The 21,103-nt window shown below is 36.5% G+C and overlaps 2 protein-coding genes across 6 annotated transcripts in view; both read left to right on the top strand.

The window, feature by feature from the left end:
- Window positions 1-21,103, top strand: part of LOC309499866 (uncharacterized protein) — a 186,291-nt gene that overhangs the window by 131,932 nt on the left and 33,256 nt on the right. The window lies entirely within an intron of this gene.
- On the top strand, window positions 10,821-19,644 carry LOC309508787 (uncharacterized protein). Of its 4 annotated transcripts, none has more exons than XM_082183256.1 (13): window positions 10,821-10,852; window positions 15,383-15,880; window positions 16,146-16,451; window positions 16,546-16,711; window positions 16,796-16,933; window positions 17,499-17,795; window positions 17,874-17,962; window positions 18,048-18,150; window positions 18,233-18,369; window positions 18,455-18,515; window positions 18,584-18,802; window positions 18,898-19,073; window positions 19,162-19,637. In XM_082183256.1, exons 4-12 carry the CDS (start codon window positions 16,616-16,618, stop codon window positions 18,991-18,993), a joined length of 1,236 nt encoding a protein of 411 aa, XP_082039382.1. In that variant the 5' UTR covers window positions 10,821-10,852; window positions 15,383-15,880; window positions 16,146-16,451; window positions 16,546-16,615; the 3' UTR covers window positions 18,994-19,073; window positions 19,162-19,637. The 4 variants fall into 4 exon arrangements, with proteins under 4 accessions (XP_082039382.1, XP_082039383.1, XP_082039384.1 ...); XM_082183257.1 differs by lacking the exon at window positions 10,821-10,852 and having other exon boundaries at window positions 15,327-15,880; window positions 19,162-19,441; window positions 19,526-19,644; XM_082183258.1 differs by lacking the exon at window positions 10,821-10,852 and having other exon boundaries at window positions 15,327-15,880; window positions 19,162-19,259; window positions 19,344-19,637.

Here is a 21,103-nt window from a genome sequence, read left to right as displayed (position 1 = left end):
GCTTCAGGTCTCAGGAAAAACAATGTCAGGTGTCAGGTCTCGTACAATTAGGCATCAGACGAAACAGCCTCAGACAAAAAGGCATCAGACTAAAAGGCATCGGACGAAAAGGCATCAGACAAAAAGGCATCAGACGAAACGGACTCAGACTAAAAGGCATCAGACAAAACGGACTCAGACTAAAAGGCATCAGACATAAAGGCATCGGACGAAACGGACTCAGACCAAAAGGCATCAGACGAAACGGACTCAGAGGGAGTTTGGAGATTCGTATTGCCCCGCCCCATATGACGTCACATGTACGCGGTTCATAGCTCGAAAGAATGCTTTAACTCCATGATAGTTTGCCAACATACAAACTAGCTAGTTGAAATATGGCATCTAAGTTTTTAAATGTGCAAATAAAACTTGCGAAATGCATGTTCTCTTCTGTAAACAACTTAATTAGTGTAACATTTCAATAAAGCAGGGATTTTAAGCTGTGATTTTAACACTGTTTTAACATTTAATTAAAGCATATAATATATACATAGCATACATATATTTTTATATATATATATATATACAGGCCAAAGATTTTTAAACATATACAATTATTTTTTTTGGGGGGGGGGGGGATATATGGGATACATGCTAAGACAGAGAGAATGTTTTTGAAAGAAGTTTCTTCTGCTCATCAAGCCTGCATTTATTTGATCAAAAATACAGAAACAAAATGTAATATTGTGATATATTATTACAATTTAAAATAATTGGTTTTCAATTTATTATACTTTAAATTATCATTTATTTCTGTGATGCAAAGCTGAATTTTCAGGATCATTACTCCAGTCTGTCACATGATCCTTTAGAAATCATTCTAATATGATGATTCATTATCAAAGTTGGAAACAGTTCTGCTGCTAAATATTTTTTCATAACCTGTGATACTTTTTTAGGATACTTTGTGAATAAAACGTAAAAAAAAAAAAAAAAGAAGCAAATATTTTAAAAATATAAATCTTTTGTAACAACAATATACACTACTGGTCAGTAATTTGGGGTCAGTAATTTTTTTTCTTTCTTTTTTTGAAATAAATCAATACTTTTATTCAGCAAGGATGTGTTAAATTGATCAAAAGTGATAGTAAAGAAGCAGGGGCGGATCACCCCAGTTGGCAGCAAGGAATTCAAAGTTATGGCCAATTTAACTGTGATTAAATTCAGTATATATACGTCTGCCATATGTTGCCACCCCTCAAAAATTCCTGCACCCCTCTCGCCACACCATAAATATTTTTCTAGATCCGCCCCTGTTCAGAAGATTTATATTATTAGATTTTTTTAATTTTTTTTTATAAATGCAGTTCTTTTTAACCTTTTATTCATCAAATATATTAGGCAGCAGAACTGTTTCCAACACTCATAATAAATCAGAATATTAGAATGATTTCTAAAGGATCATGTGATGGACTGGATGTCACATGTGACACTGAAGACTGGAGTAATAATGCTGAAAATTCAGCTTTGCATCACAGAAATAAATGATAATTTAAAGTATAATAAATTTAAAACCAATTATTTTAAATTGTAATAATATATCACAATATTACATTTTGATCAAATAAATGCAGGCTTGATGAGCAGAAGAAACTTCTTTCAAAAACATTAAAAATAGTAATGTTTCCAAACTTTTGGCCTGTACTGTATATATTATGTTGAAGAGAACATGCATTTCGCGAGTGCATGTTTTAACATTTAATTAAAGCATATAATATATATAGCCTATATATATATGCTTTAATTAAATGTTACACTAATTATGCTGTATGCAGAAGAGAACATGCATTTCACGAGTTTTATTTGCACGTTTAAAAAGTTAGATGACATATTTCAACTATAGCTTGTATGTTGGCAAACTATCGTAAAGCGTTTTTTTTTTCTTTTACTTTTATTGAATATGTATAAGATAACAAGCGGATATAAAGGACATATAACTTCTACAGGAATTAAATTATATCAAGTATATGTAAAGCTTCACATTATATAAAATACATAAATAAATAAAAGACATACACAGAGGAAACATTATCACATTGTCACTTTTCTTGTTTTTAATCAACCTTAGAGACTTTAGAAATGTATCAAGTAAAGCGTTCTTTCGAGCTATGAACCGCGTACATGTGATGTCACATGGGGCGGGGCAATGCGAATCTCCAAACTCCATCTGAGTCCGTTTCGTCCGAGGCCTTTATGTCTGATGCCTTTTAGTCTGAGTCCGTTTCGTCTGATGCTTTTTAGTCTGAGTCCTTTTCGTCCGATGCCTTTTAGTCTGATGCCTTTTTGTCTGAGGCTGTTTCGTCAGATGCCTAATTGTACGAGACCTGACACCTGACATTGTTTTTCCTGAGACCTGAAGCTTTTCAGTCTGAGGCGCGATGCCGTTTTGTCCAATGACTGAAGCCTTTTAGTCTGAGGCATGATGCCTTGTCTTCATATGTCTGAGGTCTGAGGATGTCCTAAAATGTACACCGTACGGGTGGTGTGTGTGTGTGCGCGCGCGCGTCGACGACGCCGACGGTAAGTTACCAGGGCTGTCTGTCTGCCACATACAAAGGCCAGAGTAAAACATTTTAATATTCCGTTTTTTGCCACTTTTTGTACTTTGTAGATAGATCAGCTATGCCACCCAAGAAGAAGAAAGGGGACATACAAAGCTTTTTCATAAAGCAGAGTGTAAGTAGGCAAAATAACTAGCCACACAAATAAACTAGCAGTAGTAGTGACTGACCAGGCTTTCAAATGCAGATTCTACTGTGGAAAATAGTATTGATTGGTGATAGTATGTGTTACCATGTTGTTACAGTTAAACCTAGCAGCAGCAATCTTTCAACTAAGGTTAAGAGTATTGATTAGGCTGTGCAGCACTGATAGACTCATAGAAGTCACGCTATCATGATAGAATGCTACGTTAGCAAGTCACTGAATGTTAATTAGCTGACCTTAACTTAGAATCTTGCAGTCAACATAAACAGTGGATCTGAGACATTTTTCGTTTCTACATTCTATTTATGTAATGTATTTGTGAGTGAGTGTAGCCTAAGAATTTAATATTTAAGAATAGAATATATCAATAGAATTTGATATAGAATAGTAGATACAATTTTAGTATTAATGGAATACTGTAATTATGGATAATAATAATAATAATAGATAATAATAATGGATTTGTTGTGTTGAATGCATACTATGATACGTGTGTATTTTATTCATTTGTTCATTATTTAATTACATATAGAAAACTCATTCCAGGGGGAGGGGGAGGGGGATGTCCCCACCAAAGCTGAGGCCAAACCTACGCCCTTGGTTGTAAGTGAGATTATAAACATTTAGCTGCTTGTAATTTTAAAACAAGCACTTTTGATTTAATTTTTAAATTAACTAAGCTTTTGTTTGCATCCATTTAACGTAACAAAAACAACAACAACAACAACAACAAAAAAAACTACTGTAACCAAACATTATGTTAGCACTGTTAAAATTAAGGCTTAAAATAATTTAATTATGGCATAATAGAAACAGTGTTAAGGCTTTCTGATATTCCCTGTGCATTCAACATATTCTTTGCAGCTACAATTTACATACTGCACTTTTAAGCCATTTTCTGACATTTGTAAATGTATGATGTCCTTACCAATAACAACATCCTTTAGATGTAGGGCCGCAAGGGATATTTTACCATTTACCCCTTTCCAGTTTATGTTTTTGGCTAAATCATTGGAAAATGTTTGCCGCATTATCTTCCACACAGTGTCCTTTACGTCGAACCCTCCAACCCAGCCCTAGGTTATTAATCTAAGGGAAACACATGCTTCTTATCAATTATCTTCATGTGACATATGAACTGTTAACACTGATAACAAGAGTCCACACCAAATTTAAAATACTGTTATCATTTACCAACCCTCATGTTGGTTCAATCATGTATGGCTTGTTTAAATTAAGAACACAATTGAAGATATTTGAAGAAAGTTTTCAGCAGTTTGTGTCCATACAATGAAGGTTAATAGAAACCATCACTTTAATGATAAAAATGTTTGGTTGAGAAAACTTCTTAACTCACCAGTTTTTATTTGAAATCACTTGATAGCAATTTCTGCTCCAGTCTCTTGAGGCTCTCGAAGTCTTTCACTGGCAAAAGTCCATCTTCAATTTCATAATTTGTTTCCTGGAGTTGCTTTGCATTCAGAATCCACAGAATAGACTGTTGCTGGTCAAGAATCATTTCTTGTTTCGTCAGCATCTCACGGATTAGTGCTAGAACAGAAATGATAAAAAAATATAACATGAACAATGGTAAAACAAAATTTAAAGGACTACATCATGTGGTGAACCTGTGGCCCTGTGAATGAGATTATGCATAAAGTTTATTATGAAACCAAAATACCAATAAAAAATAAACTGATCTGGAATTAATTCAATGTGCAAACTGTTGTAGTGTCTTTCTGGGCCGTGTCATAGGAAATACTAATACTAAATACTATATTGAACTTTTAGCACATCATTCAATATATAGATTTTACTAGTATTGGCACAATAATCTGTTATAAACTTAAATATTTTTAGAAAATAAAGTTTGAAGCAGAAATATTTTTAAAAAACGTGTGTATTCTGATAAATTAAATGATTTTGTTCCTGCTATCTCAGAATATATTATGAATATAATGTACACAGATGAACCAAAACATTATGACGATCTGCCTAATATGCTGTTGGTCCTCCGCTGAGGCATGGACTCTACGATACCCCTGAGGGTGTGCTCTGGCACCAATCCTTCAAGTCCTGTAGATTGTGAGGTGGAGCTGCCGTGATCAAACTTGTTTGTCCAACACATCCCAAAGACGCTCATTTGGATTGAGATCTGGGGAATTTGGAGGCCAAAGCAACACCTTGAACTCGTCATCATGCTCCAAGGTCCAGGTCTGACGCTCACAGGCCCAATGTAGGTGGACAGGGCAGGGGTCATCATAGGCACTCTGACTGGTCTGTGCTATGCAGCCCCATACGCAGAAGAGTACGATGCACTGTGTTATGACAAATTACCCCCAGTCGCTCAGAACTTTATTCCTGCCCATTTATCCTGCATCCAACATTTTGACTACAAGAACTCTAATCTACCCAGAGCTTAAAGGAGAACTTGGTAACTTTAACTTAATAAAACTGTCTAGAAATCATTTGGATGGTTAAACAACCTGTTCTGGTGATATTGGTGACATTCCCCGCTCCCCCCAGCGTTCCCAGGCGGAAAACCAACCTTGCAACTTGGGGACTACCGTCCCGGCAAGATAGAAATTGGAAGTCTCGTGAGAAGCGAGAACAAGAACGAGTGCGAAACACGAATTGCTTTACGGCAATTCGACATAAACACACACGCATGTATGATGTATTACCAGATTACCCACCTCGGTAGACATAGCTCCACACGATACAGTTGGCTTTCTCCGATCATAACAAACGCACATAAGCAGCGGTAAAGAGGGGGAGGAGGCCGCCGCAAGTGAGTTTTTTACGACTGTGTTGTGAAATATACACCCTCCCACAGCTGTAGGGGGAGCTCGTGGGGAAAACATGCGACAACAAAAGGGAAAATCAGCGAAGAAGTGACTAGAGTTCGCTAGAGTTGCCGAGTTCTCCTTTAATATTTGGCCCTGTTAGAAGATGATCAACGATATTCACTTCACCTGTGACAGCTCATAATGTTCTGGCTCATTAGTGTACAATAAATGTTACATTCCAGAAACCATGTTTATGTCTTACTATTTTTAAATTCTGTGTTATATTTCTTTTAATACTGAAGTAGCCTTTTTTTATGCTCAAGTACATTCTGCTGATAAAAGAAAACATACTTACAGACAATAACTTCAGGAGTAGGAGTCTGAGGAGTCCTTTGGCATCCTTCGGGAGTCTGTTTAGGTTGTTTTGGGCTCTTTGGACCTTAAAGGGATAGTTCACTTTGAAATAAAATTTTGGTATGTTTTAGCTTACCTCAAGGGCATCCAAGATGTAGGTGTCTTTTTTTCCGCAGTAGTTTCAATTTTGATATTTTTAGGTCAAACCGTTCTTGTCTGTCAGTCATATAATGCAGGTCGATGGTCACTGTCTCAAAACACAAGCACAGAGTCCAAATTAAAACAATTCCCCATCGTCCAAATGAAACAATTCCCCATCGTAAGTACACATTGATGGCCTAAGACACGAAACGAGCGGTTTGTGTGAGAAAACGAACAGTATTTATATCGTTGTTATCTCTTGAACACAGCACATGTCCAAATGATCTGACGGCGCGGGCGGGTATAGATATATAAATAGATGTCGCCTTGGCTACTGCAGTTCATTGGAACGAAACCGTAGCCAAGCGACATCTAGTGTATACTGTACATCTATACCCGCCCGCGGGCGGGTATAGATGTATACACTAGATGTCGCCTTCGCTACTGCAGTTCATTGGAACGAAACCGTAGCCAAGGCGACGTCTATGTATATATCTATACCCGCCCACGCCGTCAGATCATTTGGACATGTGCTGTGTTCAAGAGATAACAACGATATAAATACTGTTCGTTTTCTCACAAACCGCTCGTTTCGTGTCTTAGGCCATCAATGTGTACTTACGATGGGGAATTGTTTCATTTGGACGATGGGGAATTGTTTTAATTTGGACTCTGTGCTTGTGTTTTGAGACAGTGACCATCGACCTGCATTATATGACTGACAGACAAGAACGGTTTGACCTAAAAATATCAAAATTGAAACTACTGCGGAAAAAAAGACACCTACATCTTGGATGCCCTTGAGGTAAGCTAAAACATATCAAAAATTAATTTCAAAGTGAACTATCCCTTTAAGGAAAATAATGCAAGGGGTAAATGGAAACCGTTAATTTAGATTAGGGCTGAACGATATATCGTTATCGTATCTATATCTCGATATGAACTTTCAAGATATTACTATCGAAAAAAGCAACGATATAGACGATATAGATTTCTCCTCTCCGCGCTCGCCTTGCATACAACTCTGGCAGTCACAACAAACATCAGTTTTACGAGTGCCCTTGAATGCACCGCTAAAGCCAGCGCGCACACACTACCAGGGACGTGGGAACTATATTGTGAGAGGGGGGCGGCGTTTCCATGGTGACGCGTCATTGCTTGTCACGTGACACACCGCAACAGCGCTGAATGAATGATGATCTGCTTTTATGTAATTTTTCCTTTTTTATTCAGAATATTCACAAATGTGTTAGCTATGGCATGAAATATCTGATATTCCGATTGTCAAATACATGCAAGTGGAAGTATATTGTTGTCTTGGAGTAACGTTTGATGACCAGCTGACCTTCACTGATCACATTTCAAAGACAGCTCGATCATGCAGGTTTGCACTGCACAACATCAGGAAGATCAGGCCTTTCCTAACTGAGCATGCAACGCAACTTATCGTCCAGGCCCTGGTCATCTCTAGGCTCGACTACTGCAATGCTCTTCTGGCTGGACTTCCAGCATGTGCGACCAAACCCCTACAGATGATCCAGAATGCTGCAGCTCGTCTTGTCTTCAACAAGCCCAAGAGGGCCCACGTCACTCCTCTGTTCATCTCTCTGCACTGGCTACCTCTCGCTGCTCGCATTAAGTTCAAGGCACTGACGCTTGCTTACAGAACTATCACAGGCTCAGCTCCCTCCTACTTTCACTCACTCCTACGAGTCTACATCCCTACCAGACACCTACGATCGGTCAACGAGCGACGTCTCGTGGTTCCATCACAGAAAGCCACAAAATCACTTTCCAGAACATTCTCATTCACAGTTCCATGCTGGTGGAACGCTCTCCCCACCCTCATCCGGAATGCAGAATCCCTGACAACATTCAAAAGACAGCTGAAAACCCATCTCTTCCGTGAGCACTTAACCTTATAAAAAAAAAAATAATAAAAAAAAAATCCTTTCCCTTTGAAACATCACTTATCAGGCTTATGCTACTCTGAATAATACCTGAACTTCGTATTTTGAGCACTTCCTGCGTTGTTGTTGTTTTTGCCTCTTTATGATGACTCGCTGAATTTTTGTCCTAATTTGTAAGTCGCTTTGGATAAAGGCGTCTGCTAAATGACTAAATGTAAATGTAAAATGTAAACACCTTTATAATGATCGCGTTAGTTGAGCTGTATGCGCGATGGGCGCCGCCGTGTTAGTTTGTGCCGCAGACGCAGTTCAGAGAATCGGATCTGTTGGATTTACAACCTCTATGTTTACAACACGTGAATTCATCCACTTCTCCCGAAATACTTAAAAGTAAGTGGCTGGTGAACTGGGAATAGAATAGAGTAAACATTTAAGTTACTTACACAATGTGTATCTGATATGAATAAAACGTGTCGAATTATAATGGAAAGGATTATTATTACCTCTTCCATAGACATCAGTGTGTATTTTACAAACTCTAAATGTACTGTTTTTTTAGTACTTACGTAGTCATATCGTATTGTATCGATATCGAGATATCTGGCATGAAAATCGAGATATGAAATTTTGTCCATATCGTTCAGCCCTAATTTAGATGACATAATTTTGGCCTACACCAACTTACTGGCAATTAGTTCAGTTGACTGCTGAGCTCTGTTTCCACAGAGAGGTATTTCTGTGAACCAGGATCGTGTAGGCTCTAGTGGAGCTGGAGAGGTTTAAAAAAAAAAAAAAAAGCCTATGTCTGACATATACCCATAATTTCCTATAGAACCATGTGCTGTATACAGATACACTCACGTTCACATGTGAAATCCTCAGTTGGCCAGATGGCATGGTGACTGGTGAGCATATCTGTAAAGGATATGCTCTTTGTAAGTGTGGGTTGGTCGGGCTGGTGGACTGGTGGAGCAGAAGGAAGGCCTGTGCTAGCCTGCTGTAATTCTGCATCTTCTTCAGAGTCCATCACAAACGAGCTCAACAGTCGAGTGCTTGACCTTTAAAATATATATTTTAAATAAAGTAATTTGTGTCACTTCAGTGCACTGACCAAATCATATAATGTGAAAACCACTTTTTTATGAGACAACAGAAAACAAATATTACAAAAAATATTACACCTACATTTTACGCCTTGCTTTTTTTCGGCCTGGCTCCTCTGCTTCTGACTGAAGGTCAGATTGAACCTCAGCCTCTCGAACCTTCCTCCTTCCTTCCTCATAGTTATCTGTTTAAATAAAAAAGAAAAGTTAAATCTTAAATCACTATAATCATTCCTAAGAATACATGAACTAGAGATATCCAACATACCAGTAGTGAACAGCTCTCTAATCTCCCAGGATACCCAGTCTTGACTTGGCATCACCTGCTGCTTGATTGCGGAGTGTAGGGAGATTCCCTTAAGATGTGGCCAGAAGCAAACTCCATTCTGAACCCAAACACTCGGGACCAGCTCCACTTCTCTCGTTTTTATGAACTCCACCACCACTTTGTACATGTCTAAACTTTTTATAATGAATTAAATAAATAAATGAAACAAATGATCTTTATGCTGCAGTGCTGTGTTATTCTAACACGATCTCATGAAAGTGAGATTTTTACGCAGAAATTTTTTTATGAGTATATGATACAAATTGTAAACCTCTTGGATAAGATTAGTGGTGTGGGTTACGTGCATATTACACACCATAACGTGTGTATAATGCATGCGAAAACTGCATAGGATATGCATGTAAAAGCTAATTTCTGCGTATAAATTGCATGATAAATATAATTCTGGCTATAGATGAGCACTTTCATGAGATCGGGCTGGTTATTCTCAGTTACACCATTACTCCATGTGCAGTAAAGGCACTGCAACAAATCGGCCTTGATATGGTAACCTCACATACTTTATTACATTTCCATTCAGCTCAATGTATTTCAGGCTAGGTGAGAGGTTATCTACTAAATAGACCCCGATCTGAACAGAGTTTATGGGATAGTGAAAGAAAGGTTCCACGTGTTCATATTCTCTATAGATCACATACACTTTCTCCTGACACTGAATAATATTCATAACTAATGCAAGGCAGCCTCCGATTTTAACACAGCTATCTCCAATACTTGACAGATTAACTCGAGTACTACCTATATCAACCTCCTGAAACTGACAAACTTCATTAAAACCGGGTGGGATTGGACCATTTTCGTGTTGTTTTTTCAAGAACATTCTCATATTAGCCTTTACCACAGAACTATCCATTTCTGAGAGTCGTCGTATAACCTGTGATAGGGGATGGTGAGGAGTTCTTATTTTCTTTATTTGTCCCAAGAAATTTTCGAATGGAAACCCAGATATTAAGTCAAGTCTTCCATGTTTTTTGACATCCTCAGAAAGATGGGTTAGCCCATGTACATTATAGCTAACATATTCAGGACCATATGTAGCTGGTTTAAAAAAACCAAAATGAAGTTAGTGAACTTCATCCAAACTTAATTATTTTTTTGTGTGTGTTTATATTTGTGTGCTGAGTTGTAATCCAGTACAATGTACATAATTCTAGTGGGAACCATTCATGCAGAATATTGTTGTATATGGGGCACATATTGGTGACGCAAATGATACCTCGTGCAATGTGCGAACCATAGATATCATATAAACGCTAGATGTCTTAAGGCGGAGTCACTTCCGGTGTGGTGAATAATACGGTTACTCGGTGTGAATCGTCCGGGCGTAGGACCTCATTAGTATGCCAGTAGTATGCCTGATCTAAATCTGTTCTCGCGATAACTTGTAGCTAACGTGAGCTGTTTTAGTGTTATTATGTGGTAGCTTTATGTAGAATGCTAAATCCCGCTGCTATATGCAAGGTAAGATTAAATTAAATGTTATATTGTATACGTAAATTGTGTATATTCTATAGCTAATATTTAAAACATCAAGTTGCGTCAATAGCAGGAGAAAGACCGCGAAATTTAAAAATACTACTGTTAATGTGTCACGAAATGTAGTTTTAAGAGTTTTTCAATCGATAATGTAGTTGTTTCAATCTCAAATATGTTGTTTGTTTATACATATAGCGCCTATTTAAAAATTTGATCTGACGTTTTCGGAGATGTGAGATCCAAAGGAATCAACGGGCGCTCAAAGCTCATGTATCCCGCCTGGCAGAGCCTTACCACGGCCAGAGCTGCTGAAGTTTGCCGCTTAGTCTAGTGGAGTGGTTAAACATGAGATATAATTCGTCTTGTGTAGGCTATGTCTAACGGACGATCTGTGATATCATTAATCTATAATTTGTTCCCTGGCAAATCGTTTTGGCTGCGGGCAAAGTTTATTTTTATAACTTTATATAACGTTAAAGTATTTAGGCTATTTATCTTTAACGTTGTAGCCTGCTGACTTATGTTTGACTGAATCGTTTAATTACTTTATTTCTTGAATTGTATGGCTACTTATACTTTCATAGTTGCTATTATTGATCAATAAAACTGAAATTTAACAAAAAGAGACAGGGTTGTGTCATTTTATTTTATATAGCCTATGTAAGAATATTTTAGATATAATATTTTATATATAATTATGATATCACCAACACAGCATGTATTTTATTTTCATGTATGGGATGGGAAGTATTTCAGAGTATGTTGTCCTGAAAGAAATCAAGCATCACTGACAAAGGCTCAAAAGAGACCATGACTTTCTAAAAGATCTTTTAAATGCAGATTGTTTGTTTGTCTTGCAAGAAAAGGCCACCAGTCTTACAGTCACACAGAGTGACACAGAGTGTGACAGTGAAGGGAGGGCATCCTTTCTCCTTTATAGTCTTGACTCCCAGAATGTAATCTTTCTAGGCAAATGATGGTATTTCAACCATATGTGGAACATTCTTAGAAGTATCCATCATATTGTATCCTTGAGTGGAGGCCCTCCTGTCACGTCCCAACACTCTTTCCGATTCCAATACAATTCGAATTCCATATAAGAATATGGTTTGTGTGTGCTCTTTTACTGTCATATGTTGGTCACACACATCTTACTGTAAGTAAATTTATAAAAAAAAAAAAAATAGAGGAGAGAGTAAAAAAAAAAAGAGTAAAACTAGAAAAAAAAATATTTTTGTGTGTGTGTTTTCTGTGTATGAATAAAAATGTGCCAATGTATCCACTGGTTGTGTCTTTTGTGTTCATCATGTGAAAAGGTTTGTGAGGGGGGGAACCACAAGCAACATAACTTACCAGTTTTGGAAATGTTGTTTTGAATTTATTGCACCATATTAGACTATGTTGTAGTGTGTGTGATTATGAGGGCTTGTGTGTCCTGTCTGAGGGCAAAGTTTGGTTTTTCAGCAAGAGAAAATGGTTTTGAGTGTAGAGCTTCATTTTGACCTGAAAATAGGATGTTTGGGGAATTGGGTGAGACGTTATGGATTTGTGTTTATAGTTTTGAGAATACGAGGCATAGTTTCAAGAAATGTATTTAAACAATCGAGAAAAACTGTAATACTTTGATTATAATTTTTCTTGTTGTATTTGTATTTCTTTTATGCACCTGTTCTATATGAAGAGTTCAGATGCAAAAGCCTCTAAATGCCATCTGAAATTTTCTTATAGAATGATCATTTTTATAAAGCTTGTGTATTTAAGTTCAGTAATTTCACTTAAATGACAATTAATAGGTAATCTTCATTGCCATTTAAGTGAAATTATTGAATTTAAATATACGAGCTTGATAAAAATGATCATTCTATAAGAAAATTTCAGATGGCATTTAGAGGCTTTTGCATCTGAACTCTTCATATATTCTAATGCAAAGATGTGTACATTACAAAAAAAAAAAAAAACTATTAGAGATAACGTTTCTTTACCATCTACAATATTTTTGCACACATCGAAAGGGCACTATATATATATATGTTACACAGGTTTTTAAAAACAATTTAACGCGACTCATCAATAAAATATTGTCATTTTTAAAGACACTTGAAACTGACCAATGAGAATGCCTTATCACTTTTTTTTTTTTTTAAATGCGGGACTATATATACGATTTTCATGTTTCACAGGTCCCTTTCGTCAGAAATTCTACCAAGTATCTCTGCGAAAATTTCATCTTTGTACATCTGAGCATCTCTCTGGACAGTTTCATCTCTGTGACCAAACATTTCTGGACAATTTCATCTCTGCGACCAATACACTTACCTTACTTATTTCAAAAATACAATTTAATTATCAATTTAACTTCATATTAATTATTGTTTTTTTCCCCCCTCATCATCCAACATCTCAGTAAGAATATCCATCACCCTGTGTATTTTAATAATGTTTAATTGTAGTTATATTTTAATATTAGCACAATTATCGGCCTGTAATAATTTTTTTACCGTTATAGATACTTAAAACTAAGTTCATAATTCATGCATGAGCATGCTTTTCTTTCGGAAAAACTATTTGCAATTTTATAGGCCTCATACAATTTGGACGAAAGTCTTTGTTTCCGAATGAAGAATTAAAAATTAAAGGCCTCAGCTCGTGTAACGTTAACGTTATAGCACTTGCATAAATACATCAAAACGAGTTTGAGCACTTGCGCACAGTTGCATTGAATATATTAATATATTTATATTTTAATAACTCGTGCTATCCAAGTTTTTTTGTTTTTTTTTGTCATCCTTTAACTAGCGTTACATTGATCATGCTATTAAAGCAAATGGTTTTAAAACATTCGAGCGCGAAAAGACACACACGTGTCCTGACAGACGCGCACCTTTGGTGCGCACTGCGCAGCAGTTGGCACTCGGCAGTCGGCAACGCAGGTCTTAAAGGGACAGCACCCAATATAGCTGTCTCACTCGAGGTCAATCAAATAACAATGGGAACAGAGAAAATTACTCACTGCTCCTAACTAAAGAACCTTTGTAGCTTTAAAAAGGATTCATTTATATATAATTTATAAATTATGCAGTGCAGCGTGTTTGATCGCTTTATTCAATTTCTTTGTATTTCCCATATTTATCAAGACATCAGTAGCTGTATTAGTACCAGTGATACTGGCCTTCATTTATATGAAAAAATGTCATTAAACAAGTATTTAACGTATAATGTCTTTATTTAGTTATTTTATGTTCTTTCTACATTAATCTGGAGATTAAATGTGAAGTTATTAAATTATAAAATATAGTAAAAACGAATAGAAACTTGGGCAACATTGTATAATAACGTTCAGTTGTAAGTCATTAATAAGTGGTTAGTTAATGATGAACTAATAATTTACAAAACATTCATAAATTATTAGCAAGTGATATACTAACATTTTATGTATGTTTTGTAAATTTCGTTACAAGCCATTTACAAGTGATTAGTAAATGATTAATTATTTATGAAACATTCATAAATGATTAATAAGTGATATGTTCATTATTTATGTATGTTGTGTAGATTCAGTTATAAGTCATTTACAATTGATTAGTTAATGATTAACTAATCATTTACAAAACATGAATATGCGTTTCATAAATGTTCATTGTTACATTTATTTTGCTCACATCAGGTGAACAGTGGTTAAAGACTCCATATGTTTCAGAGAAGACAGCTGTCTATACCCTCACCAGTCAGCACTTACACTGCAGTACACACTACACTACACTACACTACACTACACTACACTACACTACACTACAAAAGACAGCTGTCTATACCCTCACGAGTCAGCACTTACACTGCAGTACACACTACACTACACTACAAAAGACAGCTGTCTATACCCTCACCAGTCAGCACTTACACTGCAGTACACACTACACTACACTACACACTACAAAAGACAGCTGTCTATACCCTCACCAGTCAGCACTTACACTGCAGTACACACTACACTACACACTACAAAAGACAGCTGTCTATACCCTCACCAGTCAGCACTTACACTGCAGTACACACTACACTACACTACACACTACAAAAGACAGCTGTCTATACCCTCACCAGTCAGCACTTACACTGCAGTACACACTACACTACACTACACACTACAAAAGACAGCTGTGTTACACTTACCTGTTACAAATGATCTGTATGTGTATTCAAGGCATTTACAACACTTTCTGCACCCTCTAATTGCTACATACAAAAAAAATAACATTATTTATTGATCATGTATGAAAACGCATATTCATGTTTTGTAAATGATTAGTTAATCATTTACTAATCACTTATAAATGACTTACAACTGAACGTTATTATAAAGTGTTACTGAAACTTGAGTGTTTATGATTGCGATCAATCGCAATTAATCAGAACAAAAGTGTAATTAAGTGTAACTAGTTATTTTTTTAGATCGATTGACTGCACAATTAATACGTTTAATCAACCTAATATCATTACTTTTGCTTTGCGTTAAAGTTATGTTACAGTTTGCGTTGCATGCTGAGGTGAAGGAGTACCTGGAGCGTGGAGTTTACCAAGGGAACGCCGACACCGGACGGAAGAGAATTGTCAGGCGTTCTGCTAAGAAGTTCATTGTGCAGGGGAAGTAGAAAAATATCATTGCCTTTTAATGTGTTATGTATTCTGTGATCTACAGTATCCGCTACGTTTGCTTATGATAAAACAACTAATTTTACATAATATTTTCTTCAATAAATAACATGATTTATATACTGTGTGTTGCGTTCCCTCACATTACCTCTTTATGTCTCTAACACAGGTGGACATCTTTATTACAAGACTGCAGACGGATCAAACCGTCTAGTTGTCATGGATGAGCAACAGAAGGAACGAGTCCTTCGGGACTGCCATGACAGCCCAGCTACAGGTGGACATCAGGGGAGAACAAGGACATGCAATAAGATTGCAAGCGCATACTACTGGCAAGGCATCTTTTCGGACGTCATGAATTGGGTAAGATAATTGTAGACTCAAATTCCCGAACCACAAGATAGTTTCATACAGCCACTCAAGTGTAAATAATTAACTTATTGGTATGTTATGTAGAGGCCACGACATATTATATTGAGGCCACAAGATCATATTATAATAAATACTTAATGGTGTTAAGTCGTGTCCTCAATATCCTATGTTGAGTTTGAGACCCCTGATGTAGTTGTACAAAGTAATGTGTTTCTGTTGTTTGTAATGTTACAAACACCTACAATTTTTTTTTTAGATTGCCCAATGTCCACAGTGTCAGCGTACTGATACTATTAAAACAGTGGCCCCAGTGTTGCACCCTATCAAGGTCACTAAAGCCTGGACTGTAATAGGAATGGATTTGATGGGACCATTTCCAACCAGTCCTCAGGGGAACATTTATGTCCTCACAATGACTGACCTCCTCTCCAAATGGGTTTTCGCCAAATCCCTGAAGTGTAAGACCGCAGTTGAGGTGGCTAAAGGGGTCTTACAAGCATTTAATGCATATGGACTGGTTGAAAGAATAATCACAGACCAGGGGAGGGAGTTTGTGAACCAGGTTATTATTATTTAGTTAAGAAGATTTTATTATTACATTTTTAGGCTATATGTCATAAGAATCTACCATGTCTTGCATACCTTTTTGATAACAGCTAAATGAGGACATATTTAAGGAATTGGGTGTGAAGCAGTGTGTCACATCAGCTTACCACCCTCAGTCAAATGGACAGGATTGTGACTGATCCAAAAGTGTTTACAGAAATTGAAAAAAAAAATCAGTTTTCAGTGGATCGCTTTCCCATCTTGGAGCTAGAAGAGGTAAGATGTCAAATAAATGGAAGTCTGTTATATATTATATAATATTATATATGTAAGACAATTACAAAGCATTTTTTTTTCTAGGAAATGTATATGAGAATTTTGAGTGAGGAAACCGACAGAAAGCGGCCACTCATTCAGTTTCCGAGATGCCAGGCCACAGTTGAAGATTTCGAGACACTGTGTCCACAGAAGAAAAGTTCCCCATGGCTGAATGACGACGTTAGAATTTTAATTTGATAACATTTTTGAGACATATTTGTAATAGCTCTAATTAGTCCCGGTTTCCAGAAAACGTCCAAACAAAAAGCTGCAAAAAGGGCCAAATTTCATCCCAAAATTTCACTGTATGCGAGTCTCTATTTGCCCCAATGGAATAAATGCTTTGTGGAATCTCCATATCTCAGCTCTGGAAGGCTCTAGAGCCTCCAATCATGCACTCCTGTCTGCGCCTCAGCACCCTCTATCCGAATCCAGAGTTTCAAGAAGATCAGATAAACTTTATTTTTCGACCCAAAATATCTATAAGGGTATACATCTATAAACCTTATAGTTTTTTTGGGTCGAAAAATAAAGTTTCTCGGATATTCTCGAAACTGCGGATTCTGTTAGAGGGTGCTGAGACATAGACATGAATGCATGATTGGAGAAATTTTGGGACTCAAGCGAGCCCTCCATATGCGTCCAATGGCAGCTTATTTGTATGGTCGTTTGTACACAAACCTCCTATATGAATACTTCTTATATTATTCAACAACATTTTATTGAAATCTACTATTTCTTTTAGATTCTTGACACAAGGATTGCACAGCTCTGTAAAGCACATGGTGGAACTGCTTTACAGGTGCACACGTTCGTGCTCTGGTGGCGATCCTACACTATCAGGAAACATGTGGATGACAGTCACATTTCTTGTCTGAAGGTAAATCAAAATCTATTAATTAAATTTCAGTGGCAGGGGACACATTTACTTACTAATTTACTTATAAATATTTTAAAGGACCTTGATGAGAATGACACAGTCCTTATTCCAAGAATTGTTGGTGGACAGAGCCCCGAAAAGGGAAATCACTTCATTTTGTGGGTATGTGTGGATTAAAAAATACATTTTTACTCAACAGTTGTTACTCTGGTTAAAGCGGTTTCTGTTTATGTTGTAAAGGTCTTGGATGGTTTGCTGAATCGTATTCGAGTTTACGACCCCAGTGACAACTACAAGTCAATTTCTGCGATGGACCTGGCTATACTTTGGTATTATGTGCTTTGTAAATGTTAAAATTGTGATCTTTATTTACTTATGTACATTTATTAATTTCTTTTTTCTTTTGTACAAAAGCAATGCCTTCCGAAATACTTGGGACTTGGGAAAATGGACTGTTGAGTACCCAGAACAGTGGAGGCTGGCTGACTCTAACAACTGTGGGGTTTTGGTTTGTACAGTAAGTTAAATAAATGCTTTTATTTATTTATTTTATTTTAGTTTTATCTACATTACTTTAACAACTGTGTTTATTGCATTAGATGGCAGAAATGGAGGTGAGGGACAAATGGACCTCTATGAAAAACGAGGTGATACAGGGAGACGATCTGTGGCATCTGAGAAGATATCACGCATCATCAATGGCAGCATATGCTGTTCAGCATATGACGTATAAAAGGTATGTGTAAAATGTGTGTCCTCATTCATATAAATCAACTTAAAATTTTAATAAATCAAGTAGATCGATGATTTTGAAAATATAGGACAGTCGAGGAGGTGGAAAAAAAAGGAATTTGTTCTCTTGTCAGTGATACTGAAATTCAGGTACATATAAGACTTTACAAAATTTAAAATGGCTAGATATTGTTTGCTATACTAAATATTTTTTTCAGGAGTTGTTTCAAGGAATTGTGAAAGGCTCACTGAAACCCACGTGGAACAAATGGTGGCAAATGAAGACTGGGAAAATGGCAAAACCTAAGAGCTTTCATCCAGCCTTGTCAGCACATGTTGAGGAACTTCTAGGACACATCGACAACATTGTGTTTGAGCAAAAGAAGGACAAAAAGCTTGAACATATCGACCTTGTAATGTGTGAACTGATTCCTGAGGTAAGCATTGATGAGAAACTGATGGCTGGTTTTTATATGTTTTGGTGAACTAACTCATTAAGTAATAATTTTTTTTTTTATCTTTTGTTGTACAGATCAGCCTTATAATACTGAGACGAACGGAAGGTTTCAGTCACTTTTGGGCTGATTTATCTTATCTTGTGGAGTGTGTCATTAAAATAGCCTTTTAATGTCACAACATCCCTGGTTCAACGAGCTAACTACGTTCTGCTGCGTTGCACCTTTGGGCTTGCATATCAAAGTAAAAACAGTGAGTGATGTTCCATAGCACTAAAGAAAGACTTTGCAAGTGTACAGTTGCACATGACGTGTTGCAGCATGTTTGTGTGTTTTTGCAGAGTTCCCTCAAGCCAGTCCATCCATGACCCCCAGGTTCAACGAGCTAACTACGTTCTGCTGCGTTGCACCTTTGGGCTTGCATATCAAAGTAAAAACAGTGAGTGATGTTCCATAGCACTAAAGACTTTGCAAGTGTGCAGTTGCACATGACGTGTTGCAGCATGTTTGTGTTTTTTTGCAGAGTTCCCTCAAGCCAGTCCATCCATGACCCCCAGGTTCAACGAGCTAACTACGTTCTGCTGCGTTGCACCTTTGGGCTTGCATATCAAAGTAAAAACAGTGAGTGATGTTCCATAGCACTAAAGACTTTGCAAGTGTGCAGTTGCACATGACGTATTGCAGCATGTTTGTGTTTTTTTGCAGAGTTCCCTCAAGCCAGTCCATGACACCTAGTCCAGCCTCCTCACCTACCAGGTCACAACCCAACCATCTAAAGGGGAACTTGACTGACTGCATCATCTAGGCCTTAGGATGGTTCCACAAAGAATTGACTGCACATACAACATGAATTTACTTCGTTCAAACCAAAGATTTGACTTTTCATACAGCAAAAGACACTGCATCTATTTGTGTCTCATTAGCTCTCAAAAAACTTTAACCTTACAGTTCATTAAATATTTTACACAGCTAACTCAACATTAATTGTTTTTAAATCTTCACAATGTATAGCCAGAGGACTATCACAAAAGTATTTAGAAAAGTAAAGACATAGCATGTCTGTTTAAAGCTGCTTTGTATTGTTGTGTATTTTAAAAAGCTCTATAAATGTCCTAAAACGATGTGCATTTTGCTTGCAGTTTTGTGTCAATAAAAATGTAATATATTACATCTAATAATTCAGTTGAATTCATTATGTATTGTATTGTGTAATTTAATTAAATTTTTATATAAGTTTTGGTTCTCTAATTTTATTACATTAAATGTTATTGTGTTGTATGATGTTCTGTATTAAGAATTAATTATGACATAAATCATATGCATTGGTACACAAATTACATGCTTGTAATAAAAAAAAGCATATTATGCCTATTGCTTAATAACAAATAACTGCGTCACAAAACATACTTATAAATGTTATTTCTTTAAAATAAAAGATTATTATATGAATTAAGGGGTTTGATTAATTACATTAAGATTGTGATTCCATAATTGTATTACAGTGTTCTTTAGTCAAGGCTAGACAACCAATTAATATTTATACCCACAAAACATAGCTAGCATTTTGTGATTTATTTAAATGTCTAAACTGTTAATAAGAAAAACAGTAATATACACAAATAAACATCTTATGGCTCTTTTAATAAATAAAAGTGTACCTGTAACATATTGCGCTGATTATTGCGATAAAAAATAATGACATGTATAATTATAATTGCATTACGAATGGCTGTGAATACGGTAAGGCAGTATCAGTGCAGTATAAGCTCACAGCACGATCATCGGATAACGTTAGCTGTATGCTATGCTACTATCTAGCTAACTAAAAAACACACTAACAACGAGAAATGTTTAATTTCACAATCTAAAGCTTCGGTTAAATACTAGTATATGAAACGTATAATTTAAAATACATTAATGACTCGTTATAACGTAGTACAAACGTCTTCTATAATAAAATGATTTTGTATGATTTGTAACCAGGCACTAGAGCGATTACCCATAAAACGGGCTTTGCGCCAATCAGATTGCTTGGGTCCTACGCCCGGACTATTCACACCGGAGTAACCATAGATATCATATAAAGGCTAGATGTCTTAAGGCGGAGTCACTTCCGGCATCACCGGCGGCCATCTTAGGACAGGGCTCTGTGAATTAAGGTGAGTGAGCAGCACGCACACAAATCCTCTTATCTCGCTGAAATCTGGACGGATTTACAAACGGTTTGGTTTCTTACAAACGTTATTAACGTGGCTATAATTCTGAATGCTTGAACATTTATGT

This window comes from Leuciscus leuciscus (assembly GCF_965113295.1).
Source record: "Leuciscus leuciscus genome assembly, chromosome: 1".
Lineage (NCBI taxonomy): Eukaryota > Metazoa > Chordata > Actinopteri > Cypriniformes > Leuciscidae > Leuciscus > Leuciscus leuciscus.
Note: the sequence above shows the minus strand (reverse complement) of the source record. Positions and strands in the feature narration are given on the sequence as shown.